This window comes from Oncorhynchus mykiss, chromosome 24 (genome assembly GCF_057628025.1).
Source record: "Oncorhynchus mykiss isolate SJ-2025 chromosome 24, ASM5762802v1, whole genome shotgun sequence".
In the NCBI taxonomy this organism is placed as follows: domain Eukaryota; kingdom Metazoa; phylum Chordata; class Actinopteri; order Salmoniformes; family Salmonidae; genus Oncorhynchus; species Oncorhynchus mykiss.
In genome coordinates this window covers 21,669,042-21,689,680 of record NC_143045.1, presented here as the reverse complement: position 1 = coordinate 21,689,680, position 20,639 = coordinate 21,669,042, and the positions used below count along the sequence as shown (strand labels likewise).

The 20,639-nt window shown below is 41.5% G+C and overlaps 1 protein-coding gene and 1 pseudogene across 1 annotated transcript; one reads left to right on the top strand and one right to left on the bottom strand.

The window, feature by feature from the left end:
* Positions 1 to 89: 89 nt before the first annotated feature.
* Positions 90 to 6,716, bottom strand: LOC110503368 (tubulin delta chain-like; annotated as a pseudogene).
* Positions 6,574 to 20,100, top strand: LOC110503989 (ribosomal protein S6 kinase beta-1). The gene is made up of 15 exons (XM_021582705.3): positions 6,574 to 6,787; positions 7,865 to 7,908; positions 8,022 to 8,142; positions 8,285 to 8,353; positions 8,894 to 9,041; positions 9,518 to 9,575; positions 9,816 to 9,916; positions 10,722 to 10,812; positions 10,954 to 11,044; positions 17,623 to 17,730; positions 17,814 to 17,876; positions 18,124 to 18,201; positions 18,294 to 18,401; positions 18,833 to 18,945; positions 19,050 to 20,100. The coding sequence occupies exons 1-15, from the start codon at positions 6,719 to 6,721 to the stop codon at positions 19,303 to 19,305; spliced, it is 1,518 nt and encodes a 505-aa protein (XP_021438380.1). The 5' UTR covers positions 6,574 to 6,718; the 3' UTR covers positions 19,306 to 20,100.
* Positions 20,101 to 20,639: the final 539 nt, after the last annotated feature.

Below are 20,639 nucleotides of genomic sequence, written 5' to 3'. Positions count from 1 at the left end.
AATGACCTTTAAAGTGCATTGTCCAAATCTGCGGTCGGATTGGATCCCAAACAGTATCTTACTTGTCCAAAGTTGACTGTCGCTAGAGATTACCTGTTCAGGAAATCTTCCTCCGAGATCCCAAACTTAGTGTACAGATGAATGTAGGCCTTGTGGAAGCAGAGACACAAGCAGAGACACCATATCAATATACCCAATAGCCTGGGAATGAGGCAGTTTAGAACAGTAAAATGCAATTACCAATCTTTTTGCAATGATTGACAATGACTCATGCTGTTGGAAAAAATCTAAATAAGTGAGCATGCATGCCTTTTTTAAAAAAAAATTTTTTTTACATTATGTGCCTAACCTTACCTGGATCAAACATATTCTAAGCTATCCACCCCATGTGGTCCAGAGGCCTCAGCAGATCCTGGCTGTTGCTGACCAGTGTAGGAGACGTATACTTGTTAAAGGGGACTGGGTTTTTCCACATGCTGAAAGCCAGGGGGTATATAGGGTCGGATCCTGAAATCCACCTATAGATATAGAAATAGAGATTCTTGAATGAATCAACCAGTATCTATTAATGTCTATTGTCCCATAATAGTTAGACACTATTTGGCTTGTTGGCTGCTTTTCCTTCAGTCTGCGGTCCAACTCATCCCAAACCAACTCAACTGGGTTGAGGTCGGGTGATTGTGGAGGCCAGGTTATCTGATGCAGCACCAACACTCTCCTTGGTCAAATAGCCCTTACACAGCCTGGAGGTGTGCTTTGGGTCATTGTCCTGTTGAAAAACAAATGATAGTCCCACTAAGCGCAAATCAGATGGAATGGCTTACTGCTGCAGAATGCTGTGGTAGCCATGATGGTTAAGTGTGCCTTGAATTCTATATAAATCACTGACAGTGTCAGCAGCAAAGCACCATTACACCTCTATGCATCACAGTGGGAACCACACATGCGGAGATCATCCGTTCACCTACTCTGCGTCTCACAAAGACACGGCGGGTGGACCCATAAATCTCAAATTAGCACTCATAAGACCAAAGCACAGATTTACACCGATCTAATGTCCATTTCTTGTGTTTCTTGGCCCAAAAAAAGTACGTTCTACTTATTGGTGTCCTTTAGTAGTGGTTTCTTTGCACCAATTTGACCATGAAGGCTTGATTCACACAGATAGAGCTATCTTCTGTACACCACCCCTACCTTGTCACAACACAAGTGATTGGCTCAAATGCATGAAGGAAAAAAATTCCACAAATTACAGTGCCTTGCAAAAGTATTCATCCCCCTGCAGTTTTTCCTATTTTGTTGCATTACAACCTGTAATTTAAATTGATTTTTATTTGGATTTCATGTAATGGACATACACAAAATAGTCACACAAAAACATTTGAAAAGTGGTGAATGCATATGTGTTCACCCCCTTTGCTATGAAGCCCCTAAATCAGATCTGGTGCAACCAATTATCTTCAGAAGTCACAACATTAGTTAGATTACACACAGGTGGACTTTATTTAATAAGTGTCACATGATCTCAGTATATTTCCACCTGTTCTGAAAGGCCCCAGAGTCTTCAACACCACTAAGCAAGCGGCACCATGAAGACCAAGGAGCTCTCCAAACAAGTCAGGGACAAAGTTGTGGAAAAGTTCAGATCAGGGTTGGGTTATAAAAAAATATCAGAATAAACTTTGAACATCCCACGGAGCACCATTAAATCCATTATTAAAAAATTGAAAGAATATGGCACCACAACAAACCTGCCAAGAGAGGGCCGCCCACCAAAACTCATGGACCAGGCAATGAGGACATTAATCAGGGAGGCAACAAAGAGACCAAAGATCACCCTGAAAGAGCTGCAAAGCTCCACAGCGGAGTTTGGAGTATCTATCCATAGGACCACTTTAAGCCGTACAATCCACAGAACTGGACTTTTTGGAAGAGGGGCCAATAAAGAATCGATTGCTTAAAGGAAAAAATAAACAAACACACTTGCTGTTCGCCAAAAGGCATGTGGAAGAATCCCCAAACATATGGAAGAAGGTACTCTGGTCAGATGAGACTAAAAATTAGCTTTTTGGCCATCAAGGAAAATGCTATGTCTGGCGCAAACCCAACACCTTTCATCACCCCGAGAACACCATGGTGGCAGCTAATGTTGGCTAACTGGCTTGCTAGGTTCAGTTTGTTTTGTAGTGATGTCTGTCATTGTGAGATTTTTTTATTATTATTCACCTCAGCACCATTAGCTATTGTCACGAGAATGTTCAACCCCAATGATAATAACTAACAATCAATAGCTTTGACCAATCCCCAAGGTTTGTAAGACCATGGGTTTAATAATAATTAGGCAAAGACTCAGCTTATGCAAAAGGTTAGTACAGTTACAATTCACGAGAACGTTCTGAAGACATCCATTTTATACCTTGCTCCTTACTTACGCACATACTTCCACACAAACAGTAGATATCCTATGCACATACATACACACGAACAGTTGGTGAGTTGTATCCTTCTCCAGAGTTCTCACCACTGTGTATCACTACCCAGCCGACAGTTCCATTCCCCCGAGATTAGGGAAACCTTGAGAAGTACTCCCTGTCCTCTTATAAGTTTCTCAGAGTTCTAGCCAGGTCGGGTCAAACACAGTTGAATTGTTCTCGGTAATTTCTTAGGCACACACTGTCTCGCCTATACTTCTAACTTCTAAATGGTAAGTCTTAACTTGTCCTATGCACACACAATCATAAGAATTCCAGTCTTATGATTCAAATACATTTCACTCCATTATACAGTGACAGGGTAGAATACTTTTAGTCATTATCTAAATAACATTACCTTTAAGATATAAATAATTCAGTTAATATCTTACCATTACCTTAAACATATGAATTTCTATTATATCAGCTATGTATTTGACTGCAATTGCATATATCCAACTAGTTAGCAACTAGTCATAGTGTACCTTGTTTGTTTACAACTTGATGCTTGGCTAGGTAGCTAGCTAGTTATGGCTAACTTTTTAGGCCAACAATATCATGAGTCAGCCTATGATTATGTCTACAGTATTGTTTTCTTCAGTGAGCATTCCTATTGCCAATGCTGTCAACTACAACTCACCAATCTACTGAGTTTCACAAGTCCTCATTGTAGTATTATGTGGTACTCCCTTATGGATAGAACTTTAAGCAGGGTACCCAGATAAGTGTACATAATATCAACTATAGGCTACTAGTTATTTTTTTATTTCACCATTATTTAACCAGGTAGGCCAGTTGAGAACAAGTTCTCATTTACAACTATGACCTGGCCAAGATGAAGCAAAGCAGTGCGACAAAAACAACAATACAGAGTTAAACATGGGATAAACAAACATACAGTCAATAACACAAACAAAAAATCTATGCACCATGTGTGCAAATGTAGTAAGATTAGGGAGGTAAGGCAATAAATAGGCCATAGAGGTGAAATAATTACAATTTAGCATTAACACTGGAGCGATAGATGTGCAGATGATGATGTGCAAGTAGAGATACTGGTGTGCAAAGGAGCAAAAAAAATAATAATATGGGCATGAGGTAGTTGGGTGTGCTATTTACAGATGGGCTGTGTACAAGTACATTGATAGGTAAGCTGCTCTGACAGCTGATGCTTAAAGTTAGAGAGGCAGATATGGGTCTCCAGCTTCAGTGATTTTTGCAATTCGTTCCAGTCATTGGCCGCAGAGAACTGGAAGGAAAGGTGGCCAAATGAGGTGTTGGCTTTGGGGATGACCAGTGAAATATACCTGCTGGAGCGTGCATTACGAGTGGGTGTTGCTATGGTGACCAGTGAGCTGAGATAAGGCAGGGCTTTACCTAGCAAAGACTTATAGATGACCTGGAGCCAGTGGGTTTGGCAACGAGTATGTAGCGAGGGCCAGCAACGAGAGGCTACAAGTCGCATTGGTGGGTAGTATATGGGGCTTTGGTGACAAAACGGATAGCACTGTTGTAGACTGCATTAAATTTGCTGAGTAGAGTGTTGGAGGCTATTTTGTAAATGACATCGCCGAAGTCAAGGATCGGTAGGATAGTCAGTTTTACAAGGGTATGTTAGGCAGCACGAGTGAAGGAGGCTTTTTTGCGAAATCGGAAGCCGATTCTTGATTTAATTTTGAATGGGAGATGCTTAATGTGTGTCTGGAAGGAGAGTTTACAGTCTAACCAGACACCTAGGTATTTGTAGTTGTCCTCATATTCTAAGTCAGAACCGTCCAGAGTAGTGATGCTAGTCGGGCGTGCAGCGATCTGTTGTTGAGCATGCATTTAGTTTTACTTGCATTTAAGAGCAGTTGGAGGCCACGGAAGGAGGGTTGTATGGCATTTAAGCTCGTCTGGAGGTTAGTTAACACAGTGTCCAAAGAAGGGCCAGAGGTATACAGAATGGTGTTGTCTGCATAGAGGTGGATCAGAGAATCACCAGCAGCAAGAGCGACATCATTGATGTGTACAGAGAAAAGAGTCGGCCCGAGAATTGAACCCTTTGGCACCCCCATAGAGACTGCCAGAGGTCCGGACAACAGGCCCTCCAATTTGACACACTGAACTCGCAGACTTGCAGCTGTAATTGCTGCAAAGGTGGCTCTACAAAGTATTGACTTTGGGGGGGTGAATAGTTTTGCATGCTCAAGTTCAGTTTTTTCATGTTATTTCTTGTTTGTTTCACAATAAAACATATTTTGCATCTTCAAAGTGGTAGTAGGCATGTTGTGTAAATCAAATGATACAAACCCACAAAAAAATCAATTTTAATTCCAGGTTGTAAGGCAACAAAATAGGAAAAATGCCAACGGGGGGTGAATACTTTCATAAGTCACTGTAACTTTAAACAAAGCACTCCTGTATATTGGATTCCAGGTGACTACCTCATGAAGGTGGTTGAGAGAATGTGTGCCTTGCTGGTTGAGAGAATGCCTTGATGCCTTGTCATCAAGGCAAAGGGTGGCTACTTTGAAGAATCTTAAATATAAAATATTTTGATTTGTTTAACCCTTTTTTGGTTACTACATGATTCCATGTGTTATATTGTAGTTTTAATGTATTCACTATTCTACAATGTAGAAAATAGTAAAAATAAAGAAAAACCCTTGAATGAGTAGATGTGTCCAAACTTTTGACTGGTACTGTAAATAGGCCCATATTGAGCTGCACGGGGACGTCAATTGTTTTGAAATTTCACACCTTTGAATTTCATAGTTAGCCAATGCTTCCCCATGGTGTTCAAAACTAGTACAGCACTCATTTCTGACAAATGCACTATGGCTACACAGAGATTTTTATTTTTCATTTTATTTTTATTAAACAGTAACATGCAAAATGCAGTAAGCATCTGATGTTGGTGTTGGAGCAGGCCTGGCCAGGTGAACACGCTGTAAGCCATGGAGGAGCTGGACACCTGGGGAATGTTGCAGAAGATGAGCAGCTTGTACTCTGGGTGACACACCAGGCCGCTCATCAGTTCAAATGGAAACACAGTGCACAGTGTGTGATATGCAACTTCAAGACTTTGACACACTGGTTTATTTGTTGCAGTAGTGTTGATGCTCAGTGCTCACCTATGGGGTTTCTATTGTAGACACCGTGGAAGTCACCAGTGAGTGCAGACTGCAGAACACTCCCTAGCTGGTGGGCGATTACTTTGTTGAAGTCACTGAATGATATGTGTTGATGTTCATGACCTGGGTAAAGATATTGTGCACTGTGTCATTTTTGTGAACGAGGATGGCATCAGAGGTGTGACAGCGTGAGCACAGAGGTGTAGTTCTGGACAAAACAGCAGTTAGTGAAAACTGGTCATCCAAAGAGTACTGATGATGATGATGTTTCTGGCTTCAGAAATTATATTATTGTAACCGTGTCAATCCTTTGTAACCTAGCTATCTTAAGAGGAATGCACTAATTGTAAGTCGCTCTGGATAAGAAGGTCTGCTAAACAACTAAAATGTAAAAATAAAATGCTTTGAAATATTACTTTCTTAGAACATAGGAAATATGTCTGTTTGTAAAACATAAATTGTAGGCCTTTATCTGCCAGATCTGTGATGTTTTCCAGTTGCTGAAGCAAGCCTCTTGCCTTTCCAGTGCCATAGGGCCATGTCAGGTGGTTGAGGATGAAGGAATTTGGGTAGTCTTCCAGGAGACACCGAGTGGCGTATGTGCCCATCCTTGACCTTGTGCCCCCTGCCACACTGATCATGTCATGATTCCTGCCATATGGTCATAGCGCTCCACCTCTCTCCTCACTTTTTTTAATATATATTTTTTTATTAACAACAAATCAATACATAAAGCACACGAGGGAACACAAGCATACATAGATTACAAACAAGGGACAATCGAGCTAGGGGGTACAATTTTCACATTACAATTACACAAGGACCTTAAGGGACATGCATATACTTACAATTCTAACAGCTTTTTTGTTAGTAGAGCATTTAACCGTCTTAAAATACAACCACCTCTCTCCTCACGTTGTCCACCACCACCTCTTCAAGACGTGGTCCATGGACAGTATCTCCACGCAAAGAAATGAAAACACAGTGTTGTCATATCGGCGCTTCACTTGGTTGGTTGTGTGGTGCGCATGCTCTGTTTAGTAGCCGGTTATGGCGGCGGCGATGTGTGTTTGTCCATGAGGCGGATGAGCGCGAGCTATTCTCACCGACTGAACCTGAACGAAAGCATTGATGGCGGGTGTATTCGACATCGATTTGGATCAGCCGGAGGAAAATGTCTCCGAAGATGAGCTCGAGGAGGTAATTTTCTCGATTCTGTCGGGTATTGTTGCACGAGTGTTCGATGTAATTGCTGATAGCCATGCTAGCTAGCTATAGGCCCGACGTCTTGGTTTGTTGCCAATGCTTTAGGCCCAATTTTGACAACGCTCCAAGCTAGCCTTCTAACATTAGCTAGCCACAGATCAGCCAGTTAACACTCATGAGCTGTCACTTGTTCTCAGCTGTTGGGAGATAGTAGTTATACAAATCATATATTTGCATACTTTATGCGAATATTGAATATTATATTTTAAAGCCTGCTAGACAATGTGCAGCAAAGGCAAGCGTGCTTTGGTTGCTGTCGTGCAACAGTTTATTTTGGTACTTCTGCAGTTTGGAACAATATGGACTGGAGGTCCTTATGTGGACACATGCAAATCCCAATTTGGACAAGATTTAATGATTGGTTATAGTGGACATTCGCCGTTCTAATAGACCTACCTGTGAACTATTTGTGATAGCTAGCTAGTAAATTGGCTGTATAGGGCCATGTTTACAGTTTACATGGTATGAACGAACTCTATTCATGCTCTGACAGTTAGCTACCAAGAATGACCATTTTATCATAAACATTTCGTACTCTATTGAACATCTCATGTTCAGTGCCCATTGGCAAGGATTTTGGGCTACACTAAATATCACGTTACATGTTTTTTGGGTGTAAAATGTTTATCTCCATAAAGATTTGTAAACATAACAAAATAAATCTAAGTTTGGGGTCAATTCCAAAGCTGTCGAGATACAAAAAAAGCAGTCTACAGCTCAAGATCCTCTATCTAGGGTTCTGAAATGTGAACAAAACAGATTTGAATTTAACCTTCTTTCACATGATGGTATACTCTCGCATGTTGGTCTATGTTGAGTTAATGTTTTAGCTAACATTGCATTGATTTCAGATGATATCCTTGCATCTAAGATGTAACACTTTTTAAAAATAATATAATCAACATTCCTGTTGAATCTAATGAAGTGCTACTGCTGTTATATGGCTCTGCAGTGATTTCAGTTATAAAGCAGATTTATTTTTACAATGTTCTAATTGACATTTTCTGTCAGGCTCAGATCAACGATTTCATGGACCAGTGCAGCGGCTTTGAATTGTAAGTGTTCACCCTTAGCATTATGGATGCCTGGTAGATGAATAATTATGTTGAGTTGTCACAGTAATTGTACCGTGCTTCGGTCAGTGAGCATACATTACTTCTTTCCCCAGCAATATGGACGACTGTGAGAAGATTGAGATATCTGAGGACAACGTCAACCAAGGAAAAGAGAACATCAGGCCAGAGTGTTTTGAGCTGCTGCGGGTGCTGGGAAAGGGTGGTTATGGAAAGGTACGGTGCTGTTCCCCTGAGAGCCATTTAAAATGCGTTTTCATTGGCTTTTATGAGGTTTTATTAAAATTCAATTTCAAACTTGTCATTATTTGGCCTGGCCCATTGTGTTGAACTGGTTCTTCCCTTCTTTTTTTTTTAGGTTTTTCAAGTTCGAAAAGTTGCTGGAGCAGCATCGGGGAAGATATTTGCCATGAAGGTTTTAAAGAAGGTACCTAAAAATAATATTCAAAGACACATTTATTTACAATTAGTTCATAATTGGCAGCAGGCATATTTATCAAGTCTCTCAATTTTGTCTCAAACTTAGTAAATATGACAAATAAACATTGTTTTATGTTGCTTCTGTGCAAATATTGGCTTTCCTTGAAGCCTGTTGGTGTTTTTGGTAGTTTGCCATCTTCACTGCTGCAGTCTTGGCATTTCAGAAGCTGTTTCAGTCCATTAGATGTTGCACAATAGATTGTGCTTTTGCTTGATCAGTGAAATGTACTTTAATGAGAGATGCTGTCACATACCACTTCATCAAGATTTGTCCCCTAAGCTATGCAGCAAAAATTCCCTGAAAAGCCAATTGCTTAATTTCGAACAGAAATGTTCTAAGCAACACTGAAGTCAATGTTAGCACATTCTTTAAAGTGGTGGCATTTCTAGAACTGATAATGAAGTGTATTTTATCATGTGGCTTTTTGAATGGCAGACTAGCGGTATTAGCATGACTAATGGTCATAAATGTTTTGGGGCCTTGCAGGCTATGATTGTACGCAATGCTAAGGACACGGCCCACACCAAGGCAGAGAGGAACATTCTGGAGGAAGTGAAGCATCCTTTCATCGTGGATCTCATCTACGCCTTCCAGACGGGGGGCAAGCTGTACCTCATCCTGGAGTACCTCAGCGGTCAGTAAATCAGGAGTCACGCAGATAGATAAACATCCATTCTTTTCACACTCTTCCTGTTGCTCAAGAGTAGCTGGGCAGTCCGACTGAATCTCTTTACACATTAGCAGTCCCAGTCATGCAGATGGTTTCTCTTATTCTGAGACCAAGGGATGGTTTCACAAAAAATATGATTCAAATCATCTGAATTTGTTGTTTCACACAGGACGTTGGCCTTTGCATGATTTACATGAACACTTAATGGGCCTCCTCTGCTCATTGCATCTAACCATAATGTATGTAATAGTGCCTACATCCTGTCCACCATCCCTTCCTGTCTGCTGGAATGTATGGTATGTGGAAGTCAGTCAGAATTCAAAATTAAATGGGTGAAAGAGTTAATTTGGTGTAGTCTCCCCACAACTATTTTGTGCAACACTGTTCTTATTTTAAATTTTTTATGTCTGTTTCAGTTTGAATTTTGTTGTACTTTTCAGGTGGAGAGCTGTTTATGCAACTGGAAAGAGAGGGGATTTTTATGGAAGACACCGCCTGGTGAGTAGAGATGACAAAAGGCAATGTTGTCATACCAGTCTGTTTTCTTACATCCACTGTATTAAGACACATATTTGGAATAACCTACACCAGTATGTTAGTTGGTGAAAGGGAAAATGCTATTTACAAAAGCAGTAAACTTAAGATTAGGTTACCAGGTGTTGGCTGTGTCTGGCACAGAAAATAATTTAGTAAAAATCAGTGTATGTGTACAATGTAAATGTGGTTTCTTATCTGCAGCTTTTACCTGGCAGAAATTTCCATGGCTCTGGGCCATCTGCACCAGAAAGGCATCATCTATAGAGACCTGAAGCCTGAAAACATCATGCTTAACAACCAAGGTAATGCTGGGAAAAGATGTCACAACAGATGTCCTGAGTTGCAATCATGTGCACTGCAGACAATGTTTGATGCTACATTAGCTGTAAATGCATCCACATTTGTGCATGTATATGCACTTCATGTTCGACATTAGAGCTGGGAATTGCCATGGACCTAATGAGACGATATTATCACAATACTTAGCTGCTGATACTATATTTATTGCGATTTTCACAATTGTATATGTATTGCGATTTGATGTTCCAAAAATATTGCTCACCTTAAGTCTGCTGCTGAGAGACGGAGTGTGAGAAAGCAAGTTTTGATCAGTCATGGAAATAAGTGCTGAAAACTTGTTGGCTCACTATTTAAGAAGATGGAAAACAAGCTATAGGATGAAACAAATTTTTGGCGCAGGTACTGCTGACTAGCGCTAGCTAATGCTACCTACCGTAGCAAACAAATATAAATTGATAATTGGAGTCAAATATTGGTATAATATTGTCCAAAATTTAATTGATATGTAACTAAAAAAACGAACTAAAAAAAATTCCCCATATCACTATTACACTTTTATTTTTTTTACTGTGTCTCTTTAATGACTTGTTACTTTTATCTCTCATTCTTATCTGTATTTTTTAAAAACTGCACTGTTGATTAGGGGCTCGTAAGTAAGCATTTCACTGTAAGGTGAATACCTGTTATATTCAACGCATGTGACTAACATTTAATTTAGTCCGCAGGAAATGTAATTTAGAAAATTTTCTGCATGTCCACCTCAAAGTGAAATTGGCTGTAGTGTTTCTGTATTGTGTGTTTTTCCAGGCCATGTGAAACTGACTGACTTTGGGCTGTGTAAAGAGTCCATTCACGGCGGCACAGTCACCCATACTTTCTGTGGCACCATAGAGTACATGTAAGTCACACTTTGTAAAATACACACCCTGTTGTTCATGTAAATCTGTTGAAAGCTGCTATTTTTTAAAATCTATTTACTGCCTCAGTTACTGCCTCAGTCTATCATGAAAAGATGTGTTAAAAAAACTTGTTGTGTCAGGGCTCCAGAGATCCTGATGAGAAGTGGACACAACAGAGCAGTGGACTGGTGGAGTCTTGGAGCGCTTATGTACGACATGCTGACTGGAGCGGTTAGTGCACAACTTCTTTCATAGACTTCTGTTTATAATGACGTATTAATACAACAACTTCTGTTACAATCAATCGGTGTTGACTAGGGGTGTTGTAGTGACCGTATTACTGCCACAATGGCGGTCCCGAGTCATGAAGGCAATCAAATTCCACATGACCGTTTAGTCACGGTAATTAGGCTTCTCCAAGCTCTCTGATGCTGCTGATGGTCATTAGTAGCTTACCAAACTTGCTAACTGCCAGTACTCAGCACACTATTGTCCCTCTAATCACTCTGATTGCACGAGGAAACAGAGTGATGGCCATGTATCAAAAGAGGAGGATCCCATCAGCTTTCTATAGGCTAGGTCTACTATATATTTTTTCCCGCTGCCCAAGTTTTGAGACAGTTGCATGATAATGGTCCATTCTAAATCAAAGCAAATGTCACACATACTATTTAGAATATGTAAAGACGAGATGAAATCAGAATAGTTTGATGGGTGATAATATCAGCATATGTTATTTTTTTACAGCTTTTTCTAATCATAGTCGCATACCTCATGTAGCCTACCCTAAAGGCCTGTATGTTTTGATACGGCGTGTATCACAACTGAAGTGGCCAAATAACTTCTTAAAATGAAGCACATTAATCTATTTTACAAGGTGTTTAGAGCCTAACTGGCATACATAAGCAGCACCTGAGTTTCAAGTTTGGGGAAGATAATTTTCACCATATAAATGCTCCTTTTTAATAAAAGCAGTACATGTATAATTGCATTTGCAGTCACTTTTTGATAATGGTGTTTTCCCGCTAATGGACCATTCGCGCTTATAGCCTACTGCCATGTGTGCATTGCTGCGCTTATAATGTGAAGTAATAGATTATCAATATTTGAAGCTAAACGTTCTGTTGGTCAGTCACATTGTGAAAAAATGTTTTTTTGATGCTAGTGGTTGTATAAATATGGGATCTATCCCATCCCACAACTCTCAGACTATGTTTGGAATATTTCTTTCTCGCGCAGAAGGTCAAGTTGACCAATAGCATAGGTACATTTTTGTACTATGGGGGATAGTAGATTGACATAGGTTAGTGCTTTTGCTGTTTGTTAGGCCTACTCATCTTGTTAGCTGACAAAGTAAATGTGGAAAGTTCTTCCATTGTCTTCAATATACACCTCTGAATTGGATGAGGACACGTGTAGTTGCGTCCCTGGTGTCTGTCTTCACTTGTAGCCTGTGAGAAAGACCCAATCACGTGATGGAGAGCCATGTGAGTGAGAGGCCCTTCGGATTGCGCAGCACTAAGGTAGACTGGAACAAGGCAGCACTGCGGGCCGCAAAAGGCATGGGTTTTTTCAGGGTGCATTACAGCCAAAAAGGGAATGCCGCCGGGAAATTCGAGTCATTATCAAGTGCTTGTCAAATTGTGAATGAGAGACTATTGGAGTGTGTACAGTCTGCGCAAAAAAAACAAAGCTGAGCTCATGCCTTTCAAGTTACTTTTAAAAAATAATCAGTACTAGTCTCATCATGCAGCCTTACAATATATTAAAAATGAAAACTTATAGCCTAATGTTTGTAGAACTAAAGTTACATTAATAACTCTAAATGAAGCATATAGGAGTACCTATTTATTTGTTAACCGCTCAACACAGAATAGCTGCATGTGCAAATCTTTTGGATTAAATATTTATTTCATTCCGTATTCTTCATACTATAAAATAATGCCACAGAATTCTAAGCAAATCTTGTTTACTGAATGAACTAGCCCTTAGCCACATCAGGACCTAACATCAAATCAAAAAACGTTTGTCACATGCACTGAAAACAGCAGGAGTAGACCTTACAGTGAAATGCTTACTTACGAGCCCCTAACCAACAATGCAGTAAAAAATATATATATAAGAAATAAAAGTAACGAGTAATTTAAAGAGCAGCAGTAAAATAACAAAAGCGAGACCATATTCAGGGGTGTACGGTACAATATGCAGGGGCAACGGTTAGTTGAGGTAATATGTACATCTACAGTGGCGTGCCAAAGTATTCACCCCCGTTGGCATTTTTCCTATTTTGTTGCCTTACAACCAGGAATTAAAATACACTGCTCAAAAAAATAAAGGGAACACTAAAATAACACATCCTAGATCTGAATGAATGAAATATTCTTATTAAATACTTTTTTCTTTACATAGTTCAATGTGCTGACAACAAAATCACACAAAAATGATCAATGGAAATCAAATTTATCAACCCATGGAGGTCTGGATTTGGAGTCACACTCAAAATTAAAGTGGAAAACCACACTACAGGCTGATCCAACTTTGATGTAATGTCCTTAAAACAAGTCAAAATGAGGCTCAGTAGTGTGTGTGGCCTCCACGTGCCTGTATGACCTTCCTACAACGCCTGGGCATGCTCCTGATGAGGTGGCGGATGGTCTCCTGAGGGATCTCCTCCCAGACCTGGACTAAAGCATCCGCCAACTCTTGGACAGTCTGTGGTGCAACGTTGGTGGATGGAGCGAGACATGATGTCCCAGATGTGCTCAATTGGATTCAGGTCTGGGGAACGGGCGGGCCAGTCCATAGCATCAATGCCTTCCTCTTGCAGGAACTGCTGACACACTCCAGCCACATGAGGTCTAGCATTGTCTTGCATTAGGAGGAACCCAGGGCCAACCGCACCAGCATATGGTCTCACAAGGGGTCTGAGGATCTCATCTCGGTACCTAATGGAGGTCAGGCTACCTCTGGCGAGCACATGGAGGGCTGTGCGGCCCCCCAATGAAATACCACCCCACACCATGACTGACCCACTGCCAAACCGGTCATGCTGGAGGATGTTGCAGGCAGCAGAACGTTCTCCACGGCGTCTCCAGACTGTCACGTCTGTCACATGTGCTCAGTGTGAACCTGCTTTCATCTGTGAAGAGCACTGGGCGCCAGTGGCGAATTTGCCAAACTTGGTGTTCTCTGGCAAATGCCAAACATCCTGCACGGTGTTGGGCTGTAAGCACAACCCCCACCTGTGGACGTCGGGCCCTCATACCACCCTCATGGAGTCTGTTTCTGACCGTTTGAGCAGACACATGCACATTTGTGGCCTGTCGGAGGTCATTTTGCAGGGCTCTGGCAGTGCTCCTCCTTGCACAAAGGTGGAGGTAGCGGTCCTGCTGCTGGGTTGTTGCCCTCCTACGGCCTCCTCCACGTCTCCTGATGTACTGGCCTGTCTCCTGGTAGCGCCTCCAAGCTCTGGACACTACGCTGACAGACACAGCAAACCTTCTTGCCACATCTCGCATTGATGTGCCATCCTGGATGAGCTGCACTACCTGAGCCACTTGTGTGGGTTGTAGACTCCGTCTCATGCTACCACTAGAGTGGAAGCACCGCCAGCATTCATAAGTGACCAAAACATCAGCCAGGAAGCATAGGAACTGAGAAGTGATCTGTGGTCCCCACCTGCAGAATCACTCCTTTATTGAGGGTGTCTTGCTAAATGCCTATAATTTCCACCTGTTGTCTATTCCATTTGCACAACAGCATGTGAAATGTATTGTCAATCAGTGTTGCTTCGTAAGTGGACAGTTTTGATTTCACAGAAGTGTGATTGACCTGGAGTTACATTGTGTTGTTTAAGTGTTCCCTTTATTTTTTTGAGCAGTGTACATTTTTTTTTTTTTGGGGGGGGTATCATTTGATTTACACAACATGCCTACTACTTTGAAGATGCAAAATTATTTTTTATTGTGAAACAAACAAGAAATAAGACAAAAAAACTGAACTTGAGCGTGCATAACTATTCACCCCCCCAAAATCAATACTTTGTAGAGCCACCTTTGCAGCAATTACAGCTGCAAGTCTCCTTGGGGTATGTCTCTATAAGCTTGGCACATCTAGCCACTGTGATTTTTGCCCATTCTTCGGGGCAAAACTGCTCCAGCTCCGTCAATTTGGATGGGTTCCGCTGGTGTAAAGCAATGTTTAAGTCATACCACAGATTCTCAATTGGATTGAGGTCTGGGCTTTGGCTAGGACATTCCATTACATTTAAATGTTTCCCTTTAAACCACTCAAGTGTTGCTTTAGCAGTATGCTTAGGGTCATTGTCCTGCTGGAAGGTGAACCTCTGTCCCAGTCTCAAATCTCTGGAAGACTGAAACAGATTTCCCTGTATTTAGTGCCATCCTTCATTCCTTCAATTCTGACCAGTTTCCCAGTACCTGCTGATGGAAAAACATCCCCACAGCATGATGATGCCACCAAAATGTTCTCGGGGTGATGAGAGGTGTTGGGTTTGCACTAGACATATCAAATCATCAAAATCAAATGTATTTATATAGCCCTTCTTACATCAGCTGATATCTCAAAGTGCTACACAGAAACCCAGCCTAAAACCCCAAACAGCAAGCAATGCAGGTGTAAAAGCACGGTGGCTAGGAAAAACTCCCTAGAAAGGCCGAAACCTAGAGAGGAACCAGGCTATGAGGGGTGGCCAGTCCTCTTCTGGCTGTGCCGGGTGGAGATTATGACAGAACATGGCCAAGATATTCAAATGTTCATAAATGACCAGCATGGTCAAATAATAATAATCACAGTAGTTGTCGAGGGTGCAGCAATTCAGCACCTCAGGAGTAAATGTTAGTTGGATTTTCATAGCCGATCATTAGGAGTATCTCTACCGCTCCTGCTGTCTCTAGAGAGTTGAAAACAGCAGGTCTGGGACAGGTAGCACGTCCGGTGAACAGGTCAAGGTTCCATAGCCGAAGGCAGAACAGTTGAAACTGGAGCAGCAGCACGGCCAGGTGGACTGGGGACAGCAAGGAGTCATCATGCTAGGTAGTCCTGAGGCATGGTCCTAGGGCTCAGGTCCTCCGAGAGAGAGAGAATTAGAGAGTGCATACTTAAATTCACACAGGACACCGGATAAGACGGGAGAAGTACTCCAGATATAACAAACTGGCTCTTGACCCCCCGACACAAACTACTGCAGCATAAATACTGGAGGCTGAGACAGGAGGGGTCAGGAGACACTGTGGCCCCATCCGATGACATCCCCCGGACAGGGCCAAACAGGAAGGATATAGCCCCACCCACTTTGCCAAAGCACAGCCCCCACACCACTAGAGGGATATCTTCAACCACCAACATACCATCCTGAGACAAGGCCGAGTATAGCCCACAAAGATCTCCGCCACGGCACAACCTGAGGGGGGGTGCCAACCCATACAGGAAGATCACGTCAGTGACTCAACCCACTCAAGTGACACACCCCTCCTAAGGTCGGCATGAAAGAGCACCAGTAAGCCAGTGACTCAGCCCCTGTAATAGGGTTGCCTTGACAGGAAGCCAGTGTAGGGAGGCTAGCACTGGAGTAATATGATCAAATATTTTGGTTCTAGTCAGGATTCTTGCAGCCGTATTTAACACTAACTGAAGTTTATTTAGTGCTTTATCCGGGTAGCCGGAAAGTAGAGCATTGCAGTAGTCTAACCTAGAAGTAACAAAAGCATGGATTAAATTTTCTGCATCGTTTTTTAACAGAAAGTTTCGGATTTTTGCAATGTTACGATGATGGAAAAAAGCTGTCCTTGAAACAGTCTTGATATGTTCGTCAAAAGAGAGATCAGGGTCCTTCAGTTTTATTTGAGACGACTGTACAACCATTAATATTAATTTTCAGATTCAACAGAAGATCTCTTTGTTTCTTGGGATCTAGAACAAGCATCTCTGTTGTTGACCTGTTTAAAAGTCTTACTCACATGGGCTGTGGAGAGCGTGATCAGTCTTCCTGAACAGCTGGTGCTCTCATGCATGTTTCAGTGTTATTTGCCTCAAAGCAAGCAAAGAAGTAATTTAGCTTGTTTGGTAGGCTCGTGTCACTAGGAAGCTCTCGGCTGTGCTTCCCTTTGTAGTCTGATGGTTGGCAAGCCCTGCCACATCCGACGAGTGTCAGAGCCGGCGTAATACGATTAGATCTTAGTCCTGTATTGACGCTTTGCCTGTTTGTTCGTTGGAGGGCATAGAATGATTTTTTTTCCTAAGCTTAGAGTCCCGCTCCTTGAAAGCGGGCCTGTTCCCAGGAAAGCAATATGCCATTCACGTCAGAGTCGTTAAAGGAAAAAAATAATTGTGCCAGTCCGTGGTGAGTAATCGCAGTTCTGATGTCCAGAAGGTTTTTCGGTCATAAGCGATGGTAGCAGAAACATTGTGTACAAACAAGTTCATTTAAACAATGCAAAGAATCTATTAAAAAAAACACAATTGGTTAGGAATACGTAAAATGTCAGCCTTGTTCTCCGGCTCCATCTTGTCAACGTAAGGACCACTCAGAGTATGCTGTTCTTTTCTGAAATAGACATTTTCTTCATGTCATGTTTCTTTAGACCTGTCTAAAGTGTATTTTTTGTGAAGGTATTACATGGATTTATTAGACTTTGAAATGTAGATGTTCCAACGATCTGCTAAATATGTTAATGGTCAATTACTGTGTGATACCAACAGTTATTTGCTTGACAATCACCGGCTGACAGAATTTCATGACTGCCACAGCCCTAGTATTGACCCAAAGTTATTTTATTTTTCAAATGCAGCCACCCTTCACTGGTGAAAACAGGAAGAAGACCATTGACAAAATCTTAAAATGCAAGCTGAACCTCCCACCCTACCTCACACAAGAAGCCAGAGATCTCCTGAAAAGGGTGACTATTTGTTTAACATATTTGACCATTTTATTTTAATTTTGGTTATCGCATATGTATTTATAGTTGTTCTTGTTTTTCAGCTTCTGAAGAGAAATGCCTCATCAAGACTTGGAGCAGGGGCTGGAGATGCTACAGAGGTGCAGGTGAGAACAAGAGAAGGAGTGGAACATTTTTGGATGGAGTGACTTGATGCTACCAAGACAAATGTAACCTCAACCTTGAGTTTGAGATTCTACCTCATTCTGGCAAGCAACACTTTGTCTCTAGCCTCTGATCACAATACAACAAAATATTACCCTAAATAGAAGTGTTCAAAAGTGATAGGGGACTGGGAAGTATTGAAATTAAAATGCTATTGTTATAATATTTTGTTTGCTAATCTTCCCTTAGGCTCATCCCTTCTTCCGACACATTAACTGGGAAGAGCTCCTGGCCAGGAAAGTGGAGGCTCCATTCAAGCCTTTCCTGGTAAGCAGAAGAGCTTCTGTTTGTTTTAAGCAACCTTTCCAGCTCTCAAAGGCATTAGACTCTGTAACATACCTGATCTCTTGTATCCATAGCAATCTGCTGAAGATGTGAGCCAGTTTGACTCCAAGTTCACCAGCCAAACACCAGTAGACAGCCCAGACGACTCTACGCTTAGTGAAAGCGCCAACCAAGCCTTTCTGGTAAGACTGCTACATATCTTGTTAGAGATGACATGTTTTTATTTTTTACAGCTATTTATTTTGTAACATACACATTACACTTTTTTTTTACATAGCAACATTGACATACATTACATCTAGATATGACTGAAAACATAATGTATAAGTACTAACTATTATAGAACATGAGCATTTAAACCCACCCCTCGGCTACTCTCCATCCTACCTATCTCCGTAAACCGCCCTCTTATGATTTCCATAAGCCATATATTTTTCAGCTGTGCTGTGATGTTTCACATAAATTCGGAACCTGTCTTATCGCGTAGTATATGTGTTTGTATTAATTTTGCTCATAAGACAAAATCATGATATGACAGAATTCACCTTAATTTCTCCTTATACCTTGGTAGGCAGTACTGGTGACAGTAACCCCTCTGTCATTGCTCCTGCAGGGCTTTACGTATGTTGCTCCATCAGTACTGGAAAATGTAAAGGAAAAGTTCTCATTCGAGCCAAAAATCCGCTCACCCCGACGGTTTTTGGGGAGCCCAAGAACACCAGTCAGGTATTCTGTCATTTCAGCCTCTTCAGCTGTTCCTACATATCTTGTACAACATTGAGTATGCCACATCACCACATAGTCAGGGTATGTCCTTTATTCCTTTTCAGCCCTCTCAAGTTCTCTGCCGGTGACGTGTGGCCCCGGGGCCCATTGATGCCCGGCGGATCCTCTCTATGTCTCCAGTCGCCACAGGAGCAGGTCATGTATGTGTCACCCCCAGAACAGATGGATGTGCAGGCCAGCTCTGAGGCCTCAGCCCCCCTACCCATCCGCCAGCCTACTGGGTCCAACCTGTCCCAGTTCAAACAACAGGCCTACCCCGTCATGGCCAAGAGGCCCGAGCATTTACGCATGAACCTATGACCAGCAGCTCATCTTAGAGGATTTTTTTTCTTTGTTGATAATTATTCTTTATTTTTTAAGATAAGGACACTAGAGACAATGAAACTCTAAATTTCACTTCTACACACACACCATCACTACCTGAAGTATCCCCAAGGCTGTAACCTCCAGTGTGCTGCAGCTGAGCTCGGCAGACTCGGCCACTCCCTCAGGTCCCCTTGACCTCTGCAGCCTGACCCCTAACAGGACTGGACCAGCGGGACGGGGCATCACTATGGATATTTAACTTTTTTTTTTTTTTATTACTCCATCCTACCACAAAAAAAAGGAATGAGATAAAACGTATCAAATGTGACCCATCACAATTCACAGTAACGTGCCGTATATAAAACATCATCCAAAGTCCTTCATGTTAGATGATTAACTGCTGATGAGGAATGAATTGCTTCCACTGAACACTTGGGAGATTTGACAGTATTTCTTGAAGGTTGCTTCCTGGCTCAGGATGAAATCATACAAATTATTGTTAATTGAAAACATATATGATTGGGAGGGGTATCAATAAGCTGAGTTTCTGAATATAGCTTTATGTCTTAAGTATTTTACAAAAGGGATGCATCTACTGTGCTATATCAATTCATGAGGGCCTCAATAAAAATACATGTTTACTTTTTACATTTTGAATTACTAACTGAATGTGGACTTTTGGTTATTACATTTGTATTATTTTACTGATAGAATGTTGTTGGGTAAGAACTAAATGAGTACATGCATATCCTCTATAATATTAAACAATATGCACCACACTCAAATGAATAACTCTGTCATAGTGTATTTTTAATTGTTGGGAAGGTACCATTTGCTTAGTGGGACTAGAATTACTGTGACGCAGTCCAAGGACTATGACCTACACTACCGGTCAAAAGTTTTAGGACCTACTCATTCAAGGTTATTCTTTATTTGTATTATTTTCTACTTAGTAGAATAATAGTGAAGACATCAAAACAATGAAATAACACATATGGAATCATGTAGTAACCAAGAAAGTGTTAAACAAATCAAACTATTTTAGATTCTTTAAAGTAGCCACCCTTTACCTTGAAAGCTTTGCACACGCTTGGCATTCTCTCAACCAGCTTCACCTGGAATGCTTTTTTCCAACAGTCTTGAAGGAATTCGCACATGTGCTGAGCACTTGTTGGCTGCTTTTCCTTCACTCTGTGGTCCGGCACATCCCAAACCATCTCAATTTGGTTGAGGTTGGGTGATTGTGGAGGCCACATCATCTGAGCAAGCACTCCATCACTCTCCTTGGTAAAATAGCCCTTACACAGCCTGGAGGTGTGTTGGGTCAT